This window comes from Balaenoptera ricei, chromosome 12 (assembly GCF_028023285.1).
Source record: "Balaenoptera ricei isolate mBalRic1 chromosome 12, mBalRic1.hap2, whole genome shotgun sequence".
Lineage (NCBI taxonomy): Eukaryota > Metazoa > Chordata > Mammalia > Artiodactyla > Balaenopteridae > Balaenoptera > Balaenoptera ricei.
The window spans coordinates 43,420,021-43,446,804 of NC_082650.1; the positions used below are offsets into that span (position 1 = coordinate 43,420,021).

Consider the following 26,784-nt stretch of genomic DNA (forward strand, 5'->3'; position numbering starts at 1 on the left):
TTGGACTTATTTGTCTCATGTAATGTTTCTTCTCCCTGCTGCACTTCTTCCCTTCTCTTGGATTTATTGAATTCTGCTCCCTCATTTCATTGTCTTCCTCTGTTAGATTTTAAGTTTTGTGTCCTAATTCTATTCTTGTAGTGATTACTTAAAAATGTAATATTTCAATGTTTAAAGTTAACTTCACCCTCCTCCAAATCAATGCAGGAATCTTGGAACGTTTTAATCCCAACCATTACTTCCTGACTTAAATGCTATTGTTGCTCATGGTTCAAATAAACATTATCGTCATGTTTTACACAATTAAGGTTTGTATAGATGTGCCTTAATATCTATTATTTTCTTTATTTACCATTTGTTCTTTTACCTTACACCTTACTACAATCTTATTTATTTTCCTGAAGAACATCTTTCCCTTACTGAAGGTCTGTTAGTAGTAAACCTATTTTCACTTGTGAGAAAATAATCTTTAGTGCACCCTCTTTTATAAAGGATATTTTTATTATATGTAGGTTTTTTTCTGTGCACAGTTGAAAGGCATCATTACTATTTTCTACATGTCATTGTTCATCTAATTGTTACTCTATTTTTTGAAAAAAAATTTTTAACATCTTTATTGGAGTATAATTGCTTTACAGTGGTGTGCTAATTTCTGCTGTATAACAAAGTGAATCAGCTATACATATACATACTCCTCTTTTGTTGTGTTTAAGATCTCTTTTCTTTGGTGTTCGGTAGTTTAATTATGGTGTCTCTAGATGTGGTTTTATTTTAACTACTTTGCTTGATATTCACTAAATTTTCAGAATTTGGGGGACTCGGGTTTTTAGTTAATTCTGGAAAAGTTGTTACCATTATCTCTTTAGTACCACTCTCTTTTTCTTACCATAATCTCCTTCCAGAGTCTGAGTTCATGTTGCATCTTCTCAGTACTCTCCATGTCAATTAATATCTGTTTCTCTCCATGTCAATTAATATCTGTTATTTTTATCTATTTGTGCTGCATCCTGAATAAACTTTTAAGAACTTTCAGTGCACTAATTCTCTCTTAATTGGAATTGATTCTGTTTAACCTCTACATTGAGTTTCTAATTTCAATTATTATGTTTTTCATTTCTAGAAATCCTATTTGGTTCTATTTTTTAGATCTACCTGATCAATTTCTGATAGTCTCTTTCTTTGTCATATAATAAAGTCCTCCTCTATTTCTTTAAGCATATTTACTTTAAATTTTTAATCTGGTAATTCCAATAGTTGTAATCGGGGCAGGTCTGTTTCTGTATTGTTATGCTGGTTCCTATTCATGATGGTTTGTTTTCTTAATTTGTTTAACATTAAAAAAATGATTAGCTCATACTCCTTAGAACTTTATCTATGGAGATTTTTGAGATCATATTTTAAAGTTCGTTCCTCCAGAGGATCTGTAATTGTTTATGTCTGACACCTAGAGCAACTACTAATCTGAGACTACTTAAATTTTAGCCTCAGTGTTTTTTAATTCATAAAGATAATATGATTTCAAATATGCATGCATGTGGCCTGTGGTCAGAAATTTGCAGGGGAGAATTTATTTCTGCTGATTCTGCTCTAACCAGATCAAAGCTCAGAGAGACACATATCCCTACTTCTTCTTTTTGAGACAGAGTTCATCCACTGAGAGGCTTTCCCTTTGCTGGTCCTGAATTTATTCTAGGTCTCTGGTCCTACAGTCCATACTTATTGGGTTCTAGGCTTTTACTTTTGAATGCCATACAGGTGACCCATTAAAACCAGTACTCTAAAATCAGCTTCTGAACCACCAGGATTGAGGGTACGTGAAGGTAAACCAGCACCAGTGTATGTCCATCCAGATGACCTTCTGGCTGACAGCTGTGTCTGGCTTCTACAAATTCCCATAAGTTTCCTGTAAGATCAATTATACTTAAAAAAAAAAAAGACTTAAAAAAACATTTTATCCCATAATCTTAGGGGTGCTGTACTGGGAAAGGTTGCTCAGAATATATATCCTATGTCATGTTTACAAACCAAAAAAAAAAAAAAAATAGAAATCCTAATATGGTCATTCTAAAAAGTACTCATTGTCTGAATTCCAATAACATAAAATATACTGGAGGCCCACCTTGGCAAAATATGCTAAATAAAAAAATAGAAGATAGAAGACTAATTTATTTATAGGATATAGAATTCTTGAAGTTAACCCATTCAGCTATATCAATAGTAAAACTACCTCCTCAACCCCCAAAAAGGCTAGGAGGAGAGGCTCTGGTTAGGGTTCTGAATGCTAGATATCTATTTAGACGGGAAGTAGAGAGGTGCCCTTGTCCTGAAAAGCTCTGAGATAAGCCTGGCTCCTGGCTGTTCTTCCTTAGTCCCCAGGTATGTAAGGGGTATACATGAATTTAACAACAACAAAAAATTAGGTTAATCTCTGTCTAGGAAAGAGATGAATCCATTGAGTCACATATATTCTGCATTAAAAAGCCTTCATTAAAATTTCTAGTAATGTGGGTGTTGTTTATTTATGGCTCTTCATAAAAATATTCTTAAGGGTTATGTTCAAAACTATTTTGCTATTTACCTGAGCTTAGTTTTAAGACACTGAGTTGCAGAACCACCATGGGCAAATCTGATTCTGTGTCAATCACAGACCTGGGTTTTTAGAGCACAAATCTACTCACAGAGGTACTGAAAAATCCTAGGAACAAGAAAAGAGAGTTATCTTTGGGATAAATCTTACATCTGTCTTGTGATTGTCTGGGTTTCTTTATCAGTCCTGTCAGTCTCTTCTAGTTGACCGTGGTTAGGATAGAGTCCTCAATGAGGCTCAGTGCAGGGAATTTTCTCCATTTCCGGGCATAGTGGAATAAAAAAGCCATCTGGTTTTACTTCATATAATTCTCCTTAAACTACTTGTGATCCTCCTTTTATAAGCAACAGTTAGGTAATAGGTATCATGAGAAAAAATATGCCAAAATTCACTTTTAATGTTAAAAAATAATACTAAAAATAAATTCTTATAAATAAGATGGTCAGCTGAATTGAATACAAACAAAAGGACATGAAAACTTTTTTTAAAAGTAGCTGTAGAAACACAGGGTCCAAAGATATCCTTCCACACACAGGCGAGCGGCTGGGCCCTAAAACAGGACACTCTGACAAGAGAGGTGTGGAGAAAGACGTGAGGCAGAACGTTCCAGGTGGAGAATGAGGGAAGGTAAGAGGACAGAAGAGTTGGTGTCCTACAGAGGAGGGTCAAAAATCCAAATCACCAAGTCCTAGGAGGTGTTGATATTCAGTGGTGAAGATATCCTAGGGGTCTGAACAGAATCAACAGGGAAGAGTGATGGGGGTCTGAATCGCTGTGGTTTTCAGGTTTAGGGGCTTACTTGAGTTACAACGTTGGGAAAGTTACTGTCGTAGGAATAGTAGTATCCACACCTTACAAAAGTGAGCATGAGAGAAGTCAACATCCACCCAACCCAGGACTGCAACAAAAGGAGGTTTAACAGTGTGACCTCAAGAAGAGGTCAAACAAGTAAAGAAATAGAGAGGAATAGGGAATGGCTCGATAGGCGGCTCTTAACCAAGACATTTTCTTCCTGCCAAAGGCCAGTGTGGTCTATGTACCCACTGCCCCTTCACACTCATGCAATGTAAAACCATTCCTAAGCAGGCAGAGACCATTTTTTTCAGGGTTCATGGTAGATGTCAAAGGGACTTGGAAACTATAATACCAAATTAAAAAGATCATTCTGTAGAACAATGGAACTATAAATGAGGAAGAATCTGCTTAAAGTATGAATACTGATTATTAAAAAAAGATTAAGAATTATCTGCAATTTGTAACCAATTTGTCATAGATCAGTGAGGAGCTTAGAGGACAATAAAAAGAAGAGACTGGACAGGATTAGAACAGAGATCATTCCCTGACCAAGGTTCTGGCATTTTCCCTTTTAAATTCAAGAGGAAAATTCTTAAAGAATTTTAATCCATCCTTTTCATTCTGAGTTTTCACAATGAACCATACACCTATCCCATGCTCCATTTATAAGGGACATGGGAGGGCTTACCTCCTTTACTTTCTTAACCATTCCAGTAAGTTTTGATTTAATGGAAGAAATACAATGAAATAAAATTTGTCTAAGATAGTAGAAGGATAGGGAGGCTTACTTAGAAAAGAGGAACTTCTGTCAGTTATATTTAACAGTATCTGATGTATAGCTTCCCATTTTTAGGGACCATGGAGAGATCAAAGAGAGTTTGAAGGTGTGCAGTGAAAGCTATGATAAGCATAGAAAAAAGGACCTATGAAGAAAGCTCTAAGAAGTGTGCAGTAGTCCTTAATCAAAGATGGAAAGGTTTGGTGATTTAATATGACTTAAGGTGACTTTGAGGGATACAAAAGATAATTAGAAAGAAGTGGGTTTATAACACAGTGGCAGAAATTCTGGTCAGATATCAGAAAAAATAACTTTTTAACAAGTTAAAAGTTATGGAAGTAGCTGCTTGGGAAAATTCTTTCCTACAATAAGGATATAGGAATATGTAAGAAAATAAATCACTTTTTCATTTGGCATTATTTAGGTGCTGTGAGCTTTGAGTGCAAAAAAAAAAAAGATCAACTGCAGATTAAAATTTTATTAAAAATGTAATATTTAGAAAGAGGGAAGTGATCACTCTCTTTCCACTCTGAACAGCAGAGAAGTGGGTTTTTCTCTTGCAAAGGGAAAAGGAATAAATGGAAGGTGCTAAGAAATCAGAATGGGGAAGGTGCTAAGAAATCAGAATGGAGAAGGTGCTAAGAAATCAGAATGGAGAGGGTCTGGAGAGGTTTGCCTAGAGGAGAAAAGTGTGCATGAGGTGTGTTTCAAATATTTCAATGAGAAGAATTTAATATTCCATGGGGCCTCCCAAAATAGATTTAGGATACTGGGTATCAGTGAAAAAGGAAACAGGTTTTGAGTCATTGTGAGGAAGAAATTTAATGGTCAGAGTTGACCAAAGATGGGATGCATTTCCCTGGAATATAATGAGTTCAAAATACTTAAGTATACTCTGAGTCCCTGGTTTGGATATTGTAGAAGCAGAGATTATACAGGTGGAGTAGGTGACTCAAAGTCTCCATCAATACTTTTTTGTTCTTTAAACAGTCTCACTATAAACAACAAAAAATTATTTTCCTTATTTGACTCTGTCTAAAATCAGATTAGTCAACTATGAACAATGTAGTGACTACAGATACTTTCTCAAGTGGAGCTAAAGTGCTTGTTATAAAACAAGCCTTTTCTCCTACCCTTCAGGTATGACTTCTCACTTTCTGCCCCCAAATGCAGGTGTGAATACAGTAATTTTTAAAACTGCTAGCCATATTAGTTGGTAATATACATGTGTATGACAAAGACAATGGTGATGTTTGTGAAGGTGAGGCTGCTTCATGTCACGAAACTGGAAAACATCTGAGTGATGACATGTGGAGTTACCAGAGTATCCTTGGCAGGAGGAAACCACATAAAACTTTTTGCTTTCTTTTATAACCCAAATAATTAACTTAATGTCACTGTGTTAACTGATTGGAAAATTTTGCTCTTTCTGATGGTTTTCTTCAAGTTAGAAAGAAATAGAATATTCCAAATTTGCATATTTAAAGTATTGAATTTCTTATATTTATTGCCAATGAGGATTTGCCTTAACAGAGAAGTGTTGACAAGGATTCTTGTTATGACTTTTCACATCTCAAGTCTAAGAAAGAGATCAAGGAAAGTGGGCCATGTTGAGCTACTCAGTGGAGCTTGTCTCTCATTTCTAATTTGTCAATTTGAGTCTATAGGAGGTAAAAAATGAGAACTTTTTTTTTTGGCCATGCCACACAGCATGCAGGATCTTAATTCCCCCACCAGGGGATTGAAGGATTGAACCCAGGCCCTAGCAGTGAAAGCGCTAAGTCCTAACCACTGGACCTCCAGGGAATTCTCAACAGTCATTATTTTCATAATAAAAACAAACTGTAAAAATTAAACACTTAAAGGCTGGCATTGCCCATGACATATCCCAAAACACAACAAATACAATGAGGTAAAGGCAGAGCTGACTGTGATGGGAAGCAGAATTCCCATTTATAGCGCTCTGGTTCAAGTCTTGGCTCTGCTTCTTATTAGGTATATGCCTTTTATTTGCCTTCACTTTAAAAAGGTACTCTCATTATATATAGACTTGTATGATGACAGGTTGTTGTTTTTTCCAGCACCTTAAAAAAGTTGTTCCTTAGCCCTCCTGGCCCTATTGTTTCTAGCAAGTGGTGTTTTTCCCTCTTTGTAATGTATCTTCTTTCTTTTGCTGCTTTCAAGATTTTCTCTTTGTCTTTAGTCTTTAGCAGTTTGACTATGATATACCCGGGTGTAGCCTTCTTTGCATTTATACTGCTTGGGATTTCCTGAGCTTCTTGGATCTATTTGATGTCCTTCAACAAATCTGAAAAGTTCTTAGTTAAGATTTCTTCAAATATTTATTCTGCCCCATTGTGTCTCTCTTCTTCTGGAGTCCAATCACATGCATAATGGATCATTTCATTTTGTCCCAGATAGTCTATTCTGTTTTTCTTTTTTTTTTTCACTCATTTTTTTCCTGTTCCAACTGGATATTTTGTACTCACCTATCCTCAAGTGTACAGATTCTTTCCTCTGCTGAATCCTACATTCTTCATTTTTGATATTGTGTTTTTTATCTCTAGCATTCCTACTTGACTATTTTAAAAATAGTTTCCTGGTCTCTGATGAAATTCCCCATATCCTCAACCTCTTCCACTAGAACTTATGATTTTTACCATAGTTATTATTAAGTTCTTGTCTGATAATTCCAATATCTATGACATCACTGGGTCCGTTTCTATTGATTATTTTCTCTCTTGACCATGTGTCACATTTTTCTTGCTTCTTCACATGTCTAGTAATTTTTTATTGTATCTGGACATTTTGTATAAAATAACAGTCGAGACTGAACTAAATAATATTTACTTTCCAAAAGAGGATGCCCTTTTTGTGTCAGGCTGCTTGGTTTTTGGGACTGAGTCAATCTGATGAGTGGGGCTGCATTTTCTTGTACCTTTAGTTTGACTTAGTTGACTGCTGACTTCAAATATTTGCAAGCAGGATCAGCACTACTTTTTTTCGAGACTTGAGGTTTGAGCACTGTTGAGGTTTTAGAACTCTCTGCACTCTGCAACCAAGCAACCAACAGTCTGAACCATTAAAAAATATATCTTTGCATTATAGCTCAGCTGACTACTGTTTGGGTTGCTGGGGAATTCTCTTTGCTCTCCCGTCATGTGATAGGCTTTCTGCACCATAGAAATCTCTCTCTGTCTGTAATGTCTCTGAAAGATTTCCCTCAGCAATCCTGCCATGCCTCCAACCCTTGGAAGGTGAAAGTCTATAGTGCCTCAAGTTCATTTCTCTCAGATCTCCTGAACTGTTCCCTCCACCTTCAAAGGAAGACTGCCATGTACCTGGGGAGGCTCCACACATCTCAGGTGGAATCTCTTTTAGCTCTCTTGCTCCACACCTCAGGCTTTGGTATACTACACGCCCAGCACTAGACACAGATCCATGAAATACAGTTTGCAGATATAGGTAGACCTGCTCTGTGGCTGGGGTCCTTTAGAATTAAAATCTGCCGTACCAGCTCACATGTGGCCAGCAAAACCTAAAGTTTTGGCTGCCTTTTTTTTTTTTTTTTTTTTTAACCTCTCTGTGGATTCCTTCTCTTGTCACTCTGCCATGAATGACAGAGGTTGTGAATCTTTTCTGTCTTACAAAGGGAATTTTCTGGAAATTTTTTATACATTTAGGTCTCTTTTCTTCCTTAGCTTTCTGGTAGGTTCATAAAAACAATGATTTTATATGTTTTTTGTTGGTAGAGTGAGACTGATGGTCTTTTGTGACTTACTATATGCTAAATGGAAGCGGCTCTACACTTTTTGATAAGTCAGTATCTCAAAGCTTCAGTTTCCGTATCCATAAAATGACCTAAATGATGGTTATAAGGCTTATAGATGATGTAGTTGTGTTGTATATTCTCATTTCCTTTCTCTTTCTCCTTTGGGGGGTACTTGAAATGGTGCATAGCATGGTCATAAAATCAAACAAACTTACTATGCACCATTTCTTTCTTTCTCCCTCATTTAAGTGTGTTCTTCTCTGTCAATAATTATCCAAGTTGAATGGACTGGCTTTTCACCCGTTGCTTCAGAAAAGTCTTACTCATCCTGGAATATACTAGTTTTATTCAGAGCCAGAAGTAAATTAAAGGCCAACCCTAGAAAAGTCACATACAATTGAATACTGTCTCTCAAATATCAACTAGATTGACATTTTAATGAAACCACCTTGAAGCACATAAAATGATCAATATATATTAGTAAACAATTTTTATTTAATAGTCATCCTCATTTTTTTAGGGAGGAAATTTGAGTCACAGAGATATTAAGTTGACCTGCTTAAGGAAGGAACGTAACCATGGTAGAAACCGTCCTTGAATGTAATTTGACTGTTCTGAATCCCACAGCAGTCATCTAAACCATGCTGCTAATTTATACTGATTTGGGATTCCTGGAACCTACTTCCATGCCACTTTCATTATTTTTTACAGAAGAGATAAAAAAACATATATACTAAACTGACTTCATTCTTTTTGTATTAAACATTAATAAAAATGCCACAAGAGTGAAGAAAACCATATGTAAGTGACACTGAGCTATAGAAAAAGACAGGATCTATTTGGCTGATGGGCATATTCCTGCACTGATATTGGCTAAAATTATCTCTATTTCTCGCTCCGATCCATTCTTCTCAGACATATTAACACCAGTAAACCTCCCCTGGAATCCAAAATCCAAATGCTGGAAAATGCCCCTGGGTTATCCCTCATATTCTGCTTTCTAAGCAAAAATAATCTTTTTTTTTGAATGGATATTCTGGTTATACCACAGCTAAACTGATTCAAGTACTTTAGTTTACATGATGCCCTAAATGATTATTACTGATGTCATTTATGTGATCACAAGCTGTGTTTACAGCCATAAAGAAAGCTAGGCTTGGGTAGTATTAATAGCCCTACTAATTACACTACTATAAAAGGTTTATGGATGATATAAATTTCTACATTATTACTCCAATGTTTTGGCAGTGGCGTTCTTCCAGAGGAAGGTATCACAGGGCCCATTTGTTTTCCCTTCTTTGCACTAATTCATGAGGAGATGAAAACAAGAGACTGAGTTAAAGAAAGAAGGAAAGGAGTCCACTGGGACTTACTCTTACACCAAGAACAGACTGCAGAGGGATCATTATCATTTCATGTTTTTATTTTAGGGTTTAAAAGTTATTTCATCTTGCCCATAAACATGTGAAAGGATGCTCATTTCACTGGTAATTAAGGAAATGAAATTTAAAACAATAAGTATTTTTCACCTTTCAGATTGAAAAAAAGTTACTGATAATATCAAATGTCAATAAATAAGTGGGAAAACAGATACTCCCAAATACTGTTAGTATGCTTTTGAACTGGTAATACCTTTTGGAGAGGACAGATTCGGTGATATTTATCAATATTTAAAATGCCTCTTGACTCAGCATTTAAATTTTTAGAAATCTAAACTATGAGATACTCTCAGATGTATTTAAAGATACATCTACAAGGTTGTTTCTTGTAAATGGATGGAAATGCAAAATTGGCAACAATCTGTATGACCAGTAATAGTGAGTTTATCAATACTATTGTAGCAATTAAAAATGATTAGGTAAATATACATGTACTGAGATGGAAAAATTTCCAGTATATATTATTAAGTGAAAAAAGCAAGTTTCAGAACAATATGTATAGCTCCAAGCATTTACATGAAAAACACATTATAATTATGTACATGAATGCATATGCATAGAAAAATTCTGTGAATGGTGAATACAAAATTTTAACAAAGATTTCCTTTGAAGAAGAGAGTGGCATTTATGTGGTGGGTGAGAAGCACTATCTCTTTTTTTAAAAAAATATTTATCTCTATATTTGCAATGTTTATGAATGTTTGTAATGTTTATATTCATGTATTACTTGAGTAATTTAAAAATACAAATACATTTTATAAATGGTTATAACATTGTCATCTCAAATATTGTCTGAGTCTCTTGAGCTTTCATGGTTTCTTCTTAGTATTTAGCAGTTTTTATGAAGTATACATCTGCCTTAGAAGTGCTCCAACAAAGATCTTTGATCAGAAGATTATTTATTAAGGAGATCTTCCAGTTTATTTTAACTTTCAACAAAAGTGAATTGATTTTATTTTATTTTTTAAATTTTTATTGGAGTATAGTTGATTTACAAAGTTGTGTTAGTTTCAGGTGCAGAGCAAAGTGAATCAGTTATACATGTACCTATATGTACTCTTTTTTTAGAATCTTTTTGCATATAGGCCATCACAGAGTATTGAGTAGAGTTCCCTGTGCTATAAAGTAGGTCCTTATTAGTTATCTATTTTATATGTAGTAGTGTGTATATGTCAATCCCAATCTCCCAATTTATCCCTCCCGCCTCCCCCATCCCCTGGTAACCATAAGTTTGTTTTCTATATTTGTGACTCTACTTCTGTTTTGTAAATAAGTTCTTCTGTACTCTTTTTTTAGATTCCACATATAAGCAGTATCATATGATATTTGTCTTTCTGTGTCTGACTTCAAAGTGAATTGATTTTAATTGGAAGTTCTATATTAAGAGATGAACTGATTTTTTTTTTTTTTTTTTGCTGCACCACATGGCTTGCGGGATCTGGGATCTTAGTTCCCAACCAGGGATAGAACCCGGTCCACAGCAGTGAAAGTGCCGAGTCCTAACCACTGGACTGCCAGGGAATTCCAGAACTGAATTCTTTGAGTTTAGCGATAATGCTGTGTACAGAGCACAGTATGAACCAAAGTTATATCTTCTGAAGCTAGTACCTAAAATATTAAGTTTATTTTTTTACATTAGGATCAACGTCTCCTGCTCTAAAACCCAAGGCAACTTGACTTGCACTTCAGAAGACACCCTACTCAGAAAACAAAAATTAGTTATTACATCTCTGGTCTCCTTTCCTCAAGTAAATGGGCATATTAGAAAGCAGAAATAGCAACATCCTAGTATCTTGATTTTGAGTCTCTTTGAATCCTTGTTAAAAGACCGTATTTCGGTTTACAAAATGAAGCTGGAAAGTAGATGTTGATTTTAATTGACATGGAAAATAGTCACCTTTCATTAACCAATTCCTCTCCCAACTGTTTTTAAAAATCCTGGTTTCAATAAAAGTCACCAATAAACAAGATTTACATGATCATCCAAAGCCTGGTTGACTGCTGCACTTTAGCTTAGCATAAATAAAGTTTTAAAAGAGGGATTACAGTGATGAAGATGTGGCAGATGTCAGAGACAGAGAGCTGTTCAGGGGTGGTAGCGGCGGTCCAGGTGAGAAGGAATGCTAGGCAGTGCTAGGGTTGATGGGGATGGAGAGAGGGCATCTGAAGGGGTCTCATCAGGTGCTGGTACCCAGTGGGCTCAATAAATATTTGTGAAATTTAACTGAAGACAACTTTGTACCATCAATATATTCCACAATCAAATGAAACTTCAACCCCAGAGATGGTGGGACTTTTCTAAGTTAGTTGCTGGCTGTGTTTAAACTTTAACCTTGGGAGCTGCATTGATACACAGGGGATACCTGTGGCTAGAGATATGCTTGCTAAGGGGAGATACTCTTTTCTGGTTTTCAGGTGAAGCCATGAATAAATAGATTTAGATCAGGGGTTTCGGTACAAGATTAAGAGGATGCAATAATGGTTTCTTCAAGGGAATTATAATCATTGCTGTACTTAGTTGGATATTTATCTGTGCTACTTTCTAGAAATGAATTGGAACTACTGGAAATTGTACCTATTGTAACCCTAGTTTACTCCTCTAGAATATTACGAAATGGAAACCTAACACCCTGAAAGAGATGTGATGAATACGTGCTGAATGGAGCATGCTGAACACTAAGAAAATAAGATGTGCTAGTTGTTTGAAAGCAAGCGGTTGATATTTTGTCCTTCCTTCCCACCCCTCCACATACGCTAAAGGTCCCAGTGAGTGGTTGGCAGCCTTTTCCCTTTGTCAGGTACTGGAATAAAGGCTGTGAACTCTGATATCCTCCACTGTATTATTACTTTTCATTTTATAACATTAAATTATTGTGGTTTCTATTTTATGGTTGTTAGAAACTTGAGAAGAGCTTAAATTCATGTAACAGTAAGTGCTAAAGGTACATTCCTAAATCACCAGAAAGGTAGACTTCTTAAAAGGATAAAGCCAGAAAAGTAAAGGGCTATTTTCCACTACGTAAAGGGGTCACTTAAGTCAGGCAAAAAGACGTAAATCTGTGATCCATATATAAACTGCCTGTAAGAGGCGAAGAGACTTTTGGGGGTCTTGGGAGCCACTAATAATCATGAAAATACCAACTGCTCTAGTTCATAGACGCCTAGCAGCCAGGAAGTTGCCACAGCCAAGTCTAAATAAAGGAGGTGGGTGATGTCTGTGCTGTGTTCTCCCAGGAGACAGCATGGGGCATGGTGCAGGGACTGCGGGAACAGCTGCCACTCTTCTGAATGCAAAGTCAGGGTCCTGGAGCAAGGGGTGTGCACCGTCAAAGAAAGGCCAAGAGGAAGGCCGTGAAACAGCAATGGATTGATTCTAACTGCTTGGACTGAATCCTTCTGCTGTGAATAATTGGGAAAGGGTGGCTGAATGGAGCAAAGAGTGATAAAATGGACAGCAGAGAAGTAAATTCTTTTGCAATGGAGATTTGGTGGAGATAAGGGAAAGCTGGGGGTGGTGCTCAGATCTGTCTGTACTCTTGCAATGACAGGGACTGTTTACTCTCCTCCTCTTGTCTGTGAGCTTAGAAGGGGTGTCAGAAGGGAGATCATCTTCACTCAGTTAGGTATCCTTCACACCTGGTAGTACAGTGCCTAACAGAACAAGGCCCTCAAGAAGTGTTTGCGGACTTAATGAATGAAATAATGTATGAAAGAATACATAAAGGAGGAATGAGCAACTAAGGAAAGTAAGATAACTTAAATTTAGATAAGAGAAAGTTGAATAGATGTAATCAGGTCAGAGTGTTCTAGAAGGTTCTGTATGAAGTAATCATGGGCAGAACTAAAACTATAAACCTCTGTAGGCTAGGGAGAATTTGAATCCTTGGCTTGTACACCAGGCTGATTCCTTCAGTTAAGAGACACTGAGTATAGGAACACATTTATCAATGACTTTCCTGTCAGATATCTAAATTAGTCAACATATCTGATACCAAAACAAGAGAAATCAGGGATTGAGATCTATTAGGTTTCCATATAGTAAACAACTACAATTTTTAACAGTGCAGAGACTTCTACATTTATGCCACTTATATAAGCTCTGCCCACACATTTCTCTGTGAAAAAGAAGTTACCAAGTTCCTTAACTTTATTTTTAGAAGTTGAGTTCTTTGCTTGCTCCTGAGTGATCTTAGTTTCTTTTAGTCTGACAAAAGTGTAAAATCAATAGCTTGCTTAAAGCTGTGCTATAATGGTCCTGAGTTTAACACAGCACAGCTGGAAATTTCGGCCTCCGTGAATGACATTCACTAAGCCAAAAGTTGAATTGTGCTTGTAGGTATAGAACAAGCTGCTTTGAATTTGGTGAGGCCCTAGTAGTCCATTGAGTTTGTCTGCAGCATGTTCTTCTTGCTGAAAGATGGCTGAGCGATGGCTCCGTGATCTGTGACAGCCTCTCCCCTTCTTAGCTAGAGACTGATGCACTGGCGGCCTACACTTCCCTGGCTGTGTAGCCCCCAGTGCTTTGTGCTCTCTCTGGGTATTTCGCAGCTCTTTTTCATCTTGGACTACTTTTATTTTTTCCTATTGTCACCCTGATTTTATTTTTCAACTTTAAAATAGAAATAATATTCTTACCCTGTCAAAAAATGGGAGCGAGATTCCCCCCTTCCCCTTCTGATTTCTTGTAGTTTGGACCATTTGAGTGAAGTTATGCTTGAAAGTTGAAGGGGGGCTCTGGCTCCTTCTGAACAGATTCTGGGTGCCCATGGTCTCCCACCACGTAGCTTCCTCAGGCAGGAGGGAGCCCCACTCTACATGCTGGGGGGGAAGGACTTGGGCTCAGGCATTTCAGAATTAGTCCTGTTCTAGTATAATAATTATATCAATGAATTCCCTCATTCACAATGGACACCGTAGGTAAGAAAGCATCTAAAATGTCTCTCCTTTTTGATCCCTCTGTAAATCATACCAGTGCCTACTCTGACATCCAGTGACAAGTTAAGGAGAACATAAGTGCTGGGATATGGCTAATGAATTTCAGGGTCCGCATGATAGAATTGATTCAAATTAACGGGTACCTGTGTAAAATCCAACTTTCTGGGGAGGAAAATCAATCATTTATTAAGCAAATCTAATTCCAATGAAGGCAGATTATATTCATTGAATGCTTTTTATATGTCTGACACTGTGCTAGGAGTTTTCCACATATATTACCTCACTTGGTCCACATGAAAGCTGTAAGGCAGTTACTATTATTATCCTGACTTGTGAAATGAAGAAATACAACACAGGCAACTTAAACCAGGATGACTCAATGGCTCTTGAATTTCTATTGAACTGAGAAACAGAAAAAGTCTAGATCCTAATTGTTTAAAGTTACATTTTAATTTAGTGAACATAAGTAATAATTCCCAAATATGATTTTTAAGGGTAGACATTTTCTTAGACGTGACTAATTAGGCAGTTAAAGGTAAAATAAAGTAATATTCATGTTCTTTCATACAAAGACATATCAAATAGTAAAAAATGGTCACAAACAAATTTTGATCATATTTTCTTTTATCTGGAAGTAATTTCTTTTATATTTTTTCCTCATATAAGTCACTGAAGGGGCCCAGTCACTCCAACATGTAGTCAGAACCCACCATTTGCAAGAATCACATTTAAATTTGGTGAGACATTCTTCTTCCTGGTCCTCAAAAACTCAGAAATGGAAACCAATGAAACCAGACAGTCAAAAAAATGCATGGACAGGGAACTCTGATCTAAAGATAACCACAATGCAATTCTAATCCTGTGAAGAAAAAAAGTTTGCTTCATTGTTTTATTCCCCCCCACCCCCTGCAAATCTCATGCAGCAGACTGCAATAGTGTCTGCAAGATGGCTAACTGCTGAGTCTTTGATTTAATGAAAACTTAGGGAAAGCAATTCAATTCACTGCAGGGACTGCTTTGTTCTTCCATTATGATTCTTTTTTAATGAGAAAGATGATTGTAAGGATAAATTCTATTCCTCTGAATTTTTACACTCATTACATACAAAGCACTATTTTGGCAGAAGGGGACTTATCTCCTTCAGGCAATATAGTTATCATCTTGTAACCACCCTTCAATCTCCCACAAGAACGCTGGAGCTTCGTGCCAAGAATGAGTATTGCTCTATGCCAGCTCTCAGCATGGATAGATGAATGCTTAAAGATTTCCAGAATTAACAGTCAACATAGACTCCAGATAAAACAGGGAGACAATCCCTCCCTTCATGCTTATATGCTGTTTGGAATAGAAGAATCAGAAGGGCATCCATTAATGAAGTATTTGGCATGGGGAATGAGGGAGGGCCTGATGTATAGTGTGTGTGTGTGTGTGTGTGTGTGTGTGTAAGTTTATGTAAGGATTCATTAAAAGAAAATGGTGTTGCATATTCATGTCATTTTCCTTCAACCTAAAAGTCATTTATTGTGCTAAGTGATATTGAAAGTTCTGGCTAAGGAATCACTCTATTTGAGATTCAGTCACTTTAGCACAAACAGTATATGCACTATTAGGTACTGTAAATTTGGTTAAGACTGTGGGAGACTTGACTTGGTGCAGATTCACCCTGTAAGCACTGCATATGTATGAAATTTATGTACTTTTACATTATTTAATGGATTGTGAGCTTGATAAATAATAATTCATGTCCCACGAGCAAGTTCTTCAGAGTAGGTACATTTTCTGGGGTTGGAGGAAACTGTACTCATTCTTGCAGTCTGAAAGCATGCCACAATGAAGTAGGAAGTTTTAATGGCATTTCCTAATATCCATAAGTGACTGAGGGAATAGCTACACATTGGAAACTCTGAGCCCAGTGATACGTTATTTCATCATGGCAGCCATGGAGTGAGAGTAGACAGTCAGTTCTCTTTTTTTTTCCTTTGGTCAAGTGTATTAAAGTATAATTTATATGTAATAAAAGGCACCCCTCTTAAGTGTACAGTTTGAAGAATTTTGACAAATGTATATAGTCATGTAACCTCTACAACAATCAAGGTATACAGAACATTTCCATTACCCCAAAAGTTCCCTTGTGTCCCTTTGCAGTCAACACCCCACTCCCCACTCTAGCAACCATTGATCTATTTCCTGACCTTATAGTTTTGCCTCTTCCAGAACATCACATTACTATGCATTATGTAATTATACAGTGTATAAGCTTTCGTGTGCGGCTTCTTGCACACAGCATAATGCTTTTGAGATTAATCCATATCATTGCACGTATCAGTAGCGTTTTCCTTTTATGGCTGAGTCATACTCCATTGTGTGCATTTACCACAGCTGTTTTTCTCCTTTCACAAATTGATGAGCATTTGGGTTGGTTACAGTTTGGGCTTATGAATATGAATAAAATTGCAATGGACATTTGCATATAGTTCTTTGTGTGGATATTATGTTTTCATTTCTCTTCGAAGAATGTGATTGATGGGTTACATGGTAAGTGGATATTTAACTTTATAAGAAACTGCCAAGCCGTTTTCCAAGGTGTCCGTATCGCTTTGCATTCCCAGCAGCAGTATATGAGAGTTCCAGTTGCTCCATATACTGGCAGGCAGTTTTGCTAGAAATGGATTTTAATTTTCTCCTTTGATCTTCTCTAACAATTTCCCAGCATGGTTTGGGTATAAATCCCTTCACCCCCACACGCTGCCCCACCTTCTCTTCTCCCTTCCCCAACACAAGCGTAACTCCCATGGAGTGTCCACCAAGGTTCATTTCAGAAATCACTGAGGTACAACCTTTCTATACTATGGGGGATAAAACTCTCCAATCATACATATGAAGTAAAAATAAATGCAACATGACAAGGAACAGGAATGGAGGTTTGCCAAGTTATTTCCCACAAGGGAGATGTTTTAAGAGGCTCCAATGACTATTACCTCACCAGACGTAGGTAACTGACAGTAATATCTCCCCCACGACTCTCAAGGGAGTTACAATTCAGTATTTACATTTATCAAGTCCTTCCTTATCCAACCATCTAACAACCCCTTCTCAGTGATTTAGTCAAGGTTATCCAGAGAACTGGACACTGAACTAGCTGTGTATGAGCAAAACTCAGGCTTCAACATACAAGATGGCCAAAAAGCACATGAAAAGATGTTCAACATCACTAACTATTAGAGAAGTGCAAATCAAAACTACAGTGAGGTATCACCTCACACCGGTCAGAATGGCCATGATCAAAAAACATACAAACAATAAATGCTGGAGAGGGCGTGGAGAAAAGGGAACCCTCCTACACTGTTGGTGGGAATGTAAATTGGTACAACCACTATGGAGAATAGTATGCGGGTTCTTTAAAAAATGAAAAATAGATCTACCATATGATCTGGCAATCCCACTCCTGGGCGTATACATGCAGAAAACCATAATTCGAAAAGATATATGCACCTTAACATTCGTTGCAACACTATTTACAATAGCCAAGACACAGAAGCAACCAAAATGTCCATCAACAGATGAATGGATAAAGACCATGTTGTACATATATACAACATCACTGGGATAATGGAATATTACTCAACCATAAAAAAGAATGAAATCATGCCATTTGCAGCAACATGGATGGACTTAGAGATGATCATATGAAGTGAAGTAAGTCAGACAGAGAAAGACAAATATCATATGATATCACTTACATGTGGAATCTAAAAAAAATGATACAAACGAACTTATTTACAAAACAGAAACAGACTCACACACTTTGAAAACAAACTTATGGTTACCAAAATGGGAACATTGGGGGGAGGGATAAATTAGGAGTTTGGGATTAACAAATACACACTACTATATATGAAATAGATAATCAACAAGGACCTACTGTATAGCACAGGAAACTCTACTCAATATTCTGTAATAACCTATATGTGAAAAGTTCTGAAAAAGAATGGATACATGTATATGTATAAATGAATCACTTTGCTGTACACCTGAAACTAAAAATTAAACAACAAAACAAAACTGAGGCTTCTGCTCTGAGAAAATCCTGGATCCTGCTTTAACTCTTTTTACTGCTCTGGCCTGTGTTTTTGACTTCCTATGGTAAGCACCAAAGAAAATTCCAACAAAGGCAAGGGGCAAAGATTCACAGAGGCAGAGCCATACAAACAGAACTGGGGAGGTGAGATCTTCAGGGGATTCTAGGGTCTGACATACTGTGAGATGTCAGATACCTAAGTTTCCCAGACCTTGTTGTGGTTTTCTGAGAGGTCTATATTATTTCGTATGAAGTCCTACATTTCTTCTAATTACACAGATATTTTAAATCTTGCAACATTGGTAATTGAGAATTTAGTCTATGTAACTGTAAGAAGTGTAAGAAGTATAGTGTTTCTGCAGAGAACAAATATGAAGCCTGCCTTACATTGGAAGAGGCAACAATTATCTTCTGATTAATGTCTCCCCAGCCACCACCAAAAGGAGCAATACTTTTTTGGTACAAATTCTGAGAAGAACATTCTTGTGGGGACTAGACTACTGGGCCTGAGTTGCATCCAGCTATTGTGTGTAGACAAGGCTGTCATCTTTATATATTTCTCTCACCAATCCTGCCCTACTTGAGTGCTCCGGATGAAAAAAGAAGATAGTGGGTAAAAGGGATCAGGAGAGGGTGAGTGCTTGATATTCCTGAGCTGACTTAATGCCTTCAGCCTCCCCACTGAGAACTGAAATTTGAACCTAGACCTCTAGGATTTCTGTCTTCTGGAATTTAATGTTCAAACCGAGAATATTTCTCTTGAACAGTAAGGCATGAATTTACTTTTCAGTATTCTCTTTGGAAAAAATCAAAGGGATTACACATGATGATATTTTTGAGTGTTCTGTTAGTACTATTAGTAACTTGTTTCATTTTCACACTCACCCAAAGAAATATATAAAAGATTCAACAAATATTTTAATGTGTATGGAAGAATTTGCTGGAATTCATGCAATACTCGTCAAATTTTTAGCTGCAAGCTTGTCTTTTATTCAAAATTGGAAGAGTTTATAAAAATATCTTTCAGAGAAAAAGCAAAACTTGTAGAACCAGTCACCAGGGATATCTCTAATGATGCTCAACAGTGCCAACCTTTTCTTCTCTTTCTAGGGTCTGTATACAAAAAGAAGCAGGCACTTCTGATTCTATCCGTGCGTTCATTACTGATACCCATTCTTTCCCCGCCATCATGACTTGAGGAAGAAAACAAGGAACGAAAGTGTTTTCTTTTCACTCTCAGCATCCTGCTTTTGCTCCACAATCCTTACCTCCCCCATCGCTGAGCAACTTGTTGATAAGGAAAACAAAAAGAAATTGGAGAGGCAAGAACTGAGAAAAATTGGCAGAAGAAAAGGAAGAAGAAATTATTGACTATTTAAAAATTGTGTGGTTTATATATATTCAGAAGTTAAAAACTGCCAAAAAAGGAACCATGGATATCTATTACTTAAGAACTGCTGAAAGTAGTTCTGGGAAGCAGCAGGATTCTTGTAATAATTGATAAAAGAAGCTTATGGGCAAAAAGTTTGATGACATAATTTTTCTTGATAAGAAATATATCCTGGGCTTCCCTGGTGGCGCAGTGGTTGAGAATCTGCCTGCTAATGCAGGGGACACGGGTTCGAGCCCTGGTCTGGGAAGATCCCACATGCCGCGGAGCAACTGGGCCCGTGAGCCACAACTGCTGAGCCTGCGCGTCTGGAGCCTGTGCTCCGCAACAAGAGAGGCCGCGATGGTGAGAGGCCCGTGCAACGCGATGAAGAGTGACCCCCGCTTGCCGCAACTAGAGAAAGCCCTAGCACAGAAACGAAGACCCAACATAGCAATCAATCAATCAATCAATCAATAAATCCTTAAAAAAAAAAAAAGAAATATATCCTATTTCACCTTTGTTTTAAAAGCCTGTCACATTTCTTGCTTCTACATCCAAATGCAAGAACTGAGTGGTCTTTAGTTGTTCATAGTCTTTGCTTTTTGTGTTTCTCTGCTTCCTGATTTCAGCTAGTATTACATGGAATTTTAAGAAAAAAGTAGGCATGAGGAAGAGGCTTCCCAGGCAAATCCATAAGTTTTGGGAAGCTTCACTATACTTTCTTAGTCATATACCTGTGAGATAATAGAAATATATATATATCGTTCTCTGCCCCCAGTTCCTGGCACAGAGCTCCCAAAACACTTGTAATTTCCTGAGTGAGAAGAACGCTAGGAGCATATTTTGTTCTAATATTTGGTCTTTGACCCTAGTTCCTGACACAGAGCTCCTATATCCCTTACAATTTCCAGGGAGATAGGAATTTCTTTTGTTTCTAATGAGGTGACTCTTGGAGCCCTCCTGGATGGGGCTGGTCACCAGAAACACCAAGCTATGATTAGAAGCCTGGAATTTTCAGCCCCGCCTTCCCATTTTCCAGAGAGAGGAGAGGGGCTGGAAATGAAGTTAATGATCATGCCTACCTAATGAAGCCTCCATAAAAATTCCAAAAGCACGAGGTTTGGAGAGCTCTAGGGTTGGTGAACACGTGACATGGAGGTGCTAAGAGTGCTGTGCCCAGAGAGGGCCTGGGGGCTCCACGACCCTTTCCACACACCTTGCCCTACTCACCTCTTTCATCTGAGTGTACATCTATATCCTTTATCACATCCTTTTGCAATAAACTGGTAAACAGTAAGTAAACTGCTTTCCTGAGTCCTGTGAGACGCTCGAGCAAATTAACCAAACCCAAGGAGGGTTCGTGGGAACCTCTGATCTGTAGCAGGTAGGTCAGAAGCACAGGTAATAACTTCTATCCATCTCCAGATAGAACTGTCAGAACTGAGTTATATTGTAAGACACCCAGCTGGTGTCACAGAATTGCATGGTGTGGGAAAAGCCCCACACACCTGGTGTCAGAAGTATTGTGGTGTGGTGGTAGAGTGAGAGTAAAGGAGAAACACAAGAGGAGGACTACGTTTTTCTTTACAATTCCTGAAACCCTACTTTGTACATATAGCGTGAGTGGATTTCAGGCATTACTTCAATGGGTATGTGTGTGTGTATATATATATATATATATATATATATATATATATATATATATATATATATATATATTTTTTTTTTTTTTTGGCTGTGTTGGTTGGGTCTTCGTTGCTGCACGCGGGCTTTCTCTAGTTGCAGCAAGCGGGGACTACTCTTCGTTGTGGTGTGTCGGCTTCTCCTTGTGATGGCTTCTCTTGTTGCGGAGCACGGGTTCTAGGCATGCAGGCTTCAGTAGTTGTGGCACGCGGGCTCAGTAGTTGCGGTGCACGGGCTCTAGAGTGCAGGCTCAGTATTTGTGGCGCACGGGTTTAGCTGCTCCACGGCATGTGGGATCTTCCTGGACCAGGGTTCAAACCCGTGTCTCCTGCATTGGCAGGCGGATTCTTAACCACTGCACCACATTGTCTGAGTAACTTCCCCAAAGTGGTTACAACTAACCAAGTAACAGCTATCTAAATTTTATCTGAATTCTCAAATGTGATACATTGTCATTGGAACTACTTTTTTGAAGTACATTTTTTTCTACAGAGTTGTATTAAAGAAGCTCTTTAGGAGAAACAGCAAGATTTTTTAAAATTTTAGAACCATCTGGAATAAAAAAACCTAGCTCCAATCACGAAGGGCTAGCCTTAAAACTTGTTCTACAGTATATAATTTTTTTTAAGGAGGATGGTCTTTGTAGGAATCAATTTTTGGTTTTCTACAAATTTTTGTAGGAACCAATTAATAATCAGGGACAAATTCAAAACTCCAGTTTGAACTGGCGTTACACTGAAACTTATACTGCATTCTGTTGCTTCAGAGTCTTTGATCATTGGTTCAGTGCAAATTTGGTGAGGAGAATTCACTTTAACTCTGAAGTCAAATTTCCACAAGGCTTTTGTAATAACATCACCCTTAATGCTCTTGAAAGGCTTCTTGCATTTATCACATTGTGTTTACATGTGACAATCATACATTTTATAATTAAAATGATAAAGAAAGATTGTTAACTCCTGAGTCTAACTTCTTGCTATTATGTGGTCTAAGGTGGTATCAAATGAATATGGTGGCCCTGTGGGGCCCAGTGACATCTGTGCTGGAAGAATTGGGAAGGCTGGCATCTTGCTCAATCCTGACCTGCAGCGCTCCCGGCAGAGTACTTAGGAAGTACCTGGAAGGGAGGAGAAAACGTGGCCATGACAGCACTTCCCTCACACACATCACACTTTCCATCCTCTCCTCTTTGCTCTGTTCATTCCCTCTCAAATCTTGAGGTGCATGAGGAAGATTATTATGTCTCTAGAACATGGTACTGAATCAGCCTATACAAAATTAATGTAATTACTATGTTGATTTCCAGATGTTAGCTTAATGCCAGCCTATTAAAACTTCTAAAGATGAAGCTTAAAACAAACAAACATTCTGTGTAAACACCCAAATAAAGATATGCCAGCATATTTAGTGATAATCTGAGGCAATGCAGAAATCTCTGGATAGGGCATTTTAGAAACTGGTTCTCTCCATCACCAATTGCAATGACAGTCAGAATTTTCTCAGGTCCTCTTCAGTCTTTTCCTTCCAAAGAGCCTCTAAATTCCTTGCTGCTTCTGGTCCTTGGCCTCTTTCCAGTCATGCCTCTGCCCTGCCCACCCTTGCCATCCTCTCCTAGCACCGTTTACAGTCACATCCTCCTGACATCAGTGCTGTGCCTCACTAGACTTTGCCCCCAGGGCTGGTTTCTTATCCAGGGTTTTGAAATTCAAAGGGAAAAATCCTCCTTTTGCTCAAACACGTCTCCCTTCCTTCTTCCTTCCACCCCGGACCGCACATGGGTGGGCACAGTGGGCCATGAAGGCACCCAGCCCTGGCCTGGGAGGGGCCCCTACTCTTCCTAGTTCTGTAGCCAGGAGCAGGTTCCTGATGCTGGGGGAGCCTCCGATCTCTCATTTATAAAATTTTGGATAATAATTCTTATTTCCTTGGATTGAAGGAATAAAAGAGGTAATTCACATATGTAGTAGCTGGCACATTATAAAGCCTCAACAGAAGGTATTATTATTAACCTTGGGTCTTTGTCTACATTTAGTTTTTTAAGCTTTTCTGTCTCTACCTGTAACTGTGAAATTATTCTCTGTTTCTTAGAATGGCTTGATTTTATTTTTTTCCCTGCTGAGACTTTTTGTTAAATCTCTGGGCTCCTGGAAAATAAGACTGACAAGAACCCAAAGACTAGTTGTAGTTCACCATCTTGTAGTCTAGACTGTTTGGTTCTAAAAATCTCTAGAGAACGTAAATTCAACACTTTCGTGTGATTTTTTTTGGTTTTATTAGAGTGTTGCAAAATTGCTCTTCATTTAATCTTACTATCCTTAATTATAATCCTTGTACTGCGCTAAAATCATTCTATTCTTTAATAATTCTAAACTATTATTCAAACTTTCATTAAGTGATTTTTAAGTTGAACTGCATAGCTCTCTCTTCTTGAACGACCAAACTATACATTCCTCATGTTAACAGTCTCTCATAAGTAAATTTCTAATTATATGCCTCCCCAGTTTCCTCATTTTCTGGAGTTCTTTCCTGGATCGAGGCACCAATGGTGAAATTGTGGGTATAACTGTTTAGATAATGCATTTGTGGCATTCAAAATCATTAGCTTCCAAATCCTACTGAGGAAATATAGCTGAGACTCAATGTCTATAACTTCTGTAGCCTGAGGTTTTATTTGAAATTTTACTCTTAAATTAATTATGCCTACCGATGTTAAATTTTAAAAAACAAACACCAATAACACCAATATTTGAGAAGTAAATGAAATTAGCTTTTCCAATACTTTAAACAAATCCCAGGTTAAACTAGAATTCAGTCCTAACTTGTTCATTTTTACTCTCCCTCTAAGATGAAATCTAGTCCTGGTCAAATCATTTTAATTAAGCAATATTATTCTGAAGGACAATCCAAATAAGGAAATGTAAAAATTCAATGCTGACATACGATTATTAGCAAAGTTTCTAAAGAGTATGACTCTTAGGATTGATGTATATGGCTATACACATATCTTTATTCATTATTATGGTATATAATTGTCTTCAAACCTATTAATGGCTACTTTTCAGTGTATATTTTACAGTCAACAGCTGCTACTGGGGGATTATTATTGGCTATTTCTGGGCCATAGGTATAATCATAAGTCTCTGAAGTATATCCTCCAGAGATATACCCCAAGGATTGCAATTGCCCTTTAATAAGTTTTTCTTGCATTGACTCTTGGAGCACTTGTTTCATTGTTTTGGCTCTTTTAAGTTTAGACAGAACATCTCACATGGCCATTTGTGGTAGCTTTCTTTTCCCCTTTGTTATTACTAGAGTTGTTTGTGTTTACTATTTTTATCTTTCTCGTGACACTTTCCCAAGAACATATATTTGTCTGTAATCCCCTTGGATTTCTAAGGGTTAGCATTTATTAAGACAGCTTCATCAGGCCTATTCCAGGTTCCAGGGAAGCAGTCTATTTAGATTCACTGAGGGGTACAAGGAATGCTAACAGGAATTCAAATATGAGCAATTGTACATTTCTGCCTATACATGCATTTCCTACTTCCTGCTGAATTCACACAATTTATGCTTCTTTGTGATTTACTCACTCATTTTGTTTGCTGTATTACTGCAAAATAGAAAAGTGAGATTTGGGGTGTTGAATTGTCTTATGACGCTGTAAGTGAAAAAAGTTAATCTGGTCATCGCTCATCACTCTTGTAGATGTTGCTAAAAGAGAAACGAAGCTATATTCTTGGGATTTTGCATGCTTACCTTGTCTGACAGCTAGTGTGGTGGTATAGACCAAGAAGAGAAGGATGTAATTGAGGAAACTCTGGAAGACTGGTGTATTGGCATGGAAATCTTCTGACAGGTACTTGCTGGTCAAGCTAATTCCACAAATAAGGAGGGATAACACCTGGCCTAGAGCCACAGAGATTAACATCTCCCTGAGAAATAAAGAGAAACATAGCAAAGATCAGCAGAAAGTCCATTAGAACAATCACTTAAAATTTACTGAGCACTTGTGCCATTCACTAGGCTAAGTGCAATAAACAGTATTTCTTTTAATCCATCATAGCAATGCTACCTTACTGGGGTTTTGCAGAGGAAGAAACCAAAGTTTAGAGGGGTTAAGGAATTTCCTTACAGTCGCATAACTAGGAAGTGGCAAAGCTGAGATTTGAGACCAAATCTCTCCAAGTGATCCTGGCTTCTACCTACTGAGCCCTGGAGCTCTGGGGGGAAATTAACATCATGCCACCATGGCATGAACAAGTGTTCAGAAACCTGAGACAGAACCTGAACACTGACGAAGCAGGACCATATTCCAACCTTGTCCTCAGGTTCTTGTACCAAAAAACGGAGACTTTTTTTCTTCATAGACCGAAATCTTGGCTCTAGGAACACTTAGGTAAAGGTGCTATACAAACCCCTGATAATCTAAAAGGACTATATCTCCTCTCCATTGCCAGATATTGAACAGTTTGTTCTAACAAGCACTAATAAGAACTAGCCTCTGCTCTCCTCTGCTCAAGTCGCAGTTGCCGACACATTAAAACTCTCATTCATGAAGGAAATTTAGTGACTGAGGTGGTACAATAAGACATTTCAAATTCTGTGAATATTTTCTATGGCTTTTTTTATAGGCACTGACCCTACAGACCACTGTAGTGGAGATTACAGGCAAGAGTCAAACGGTTCACTTTGCATAGAAATAAAACGCCCATGTGGGCTTTATGGTTACATCCACCTGTACGCTCTGACACAGGACAAGCCCCTGGCTTCTGCAAAGTAAACTTCTGCTCTCCCCAGGAGTCTCATCTGACTTTCCTGGTTTATTTATTTAAAGAAAAAGCAACATAAAATAAGCAAAGAGTAGTATTTCTAAACAGAAAAGCATTAGGCAGAGCATCTGCAGCACTGCATATTCCCTCCCCCATGGCAGATGTGAATCCATCTTTCTGGAAGGGGCACTGGGCCCCTGGGCAGGGTTCTGGGTGGATACCTAGCTGGTATCCTTCTTTTTAAAAAAGGCATCCATCACTCATTCCATTTGCTTCCATGAGGAGGAAAAATTGTGGCAATGCATGTGGACCTATGAAAAAGACTCTGCAGAGGTTAGCCTGTAACATATTGGCAGAGGCTGCGTTGGTAGATGGGTAGATTGCTCTGTTTCCAGGTACTGGCCCCGACCCTTCAATTCAATCTTCGTAAAGGTGTCAAAGGAGTCAAAGCAATGTTTTTAAACATGTAAGTTTAAAATGTCAGTCTGTTGCTTAAAATCCTACCCTATAGATGATACCCTATAGATGGTACCCTACAGAATGCAGTGATCTATAAGGCCTATGTTACACCATCTA

The 26,784-nt window shown here is 37.8% G+C and overlaps 1 protein-coding gene across 4 annotated transcripts in view; it reads right to left on the reverse strand.

Moving 5' to 3' along the window:
- The window catches only part of SLC35F1 (solute carrier family 35 member F1), a 398,845-nt gene that overhangs the window by 133,764 nt on the left and 238,297 nt on the right, over positions 1–26,784 (reverse strand). For all 4 annotated transcript variants that reach the window (XM_059941968.1, XM_059941969.1, XM_059941971.1 and 1 more), the window contains exon 2: positions 25,196–25,371. In XM_059941968.1, coding sequence (XP_059797951.1) covers positions 25,196–25,371 — 176 coding nt within the window. The remainder of the gene's footprint in view (positions 1–25,195; positions 25,372–26,784) is intronic.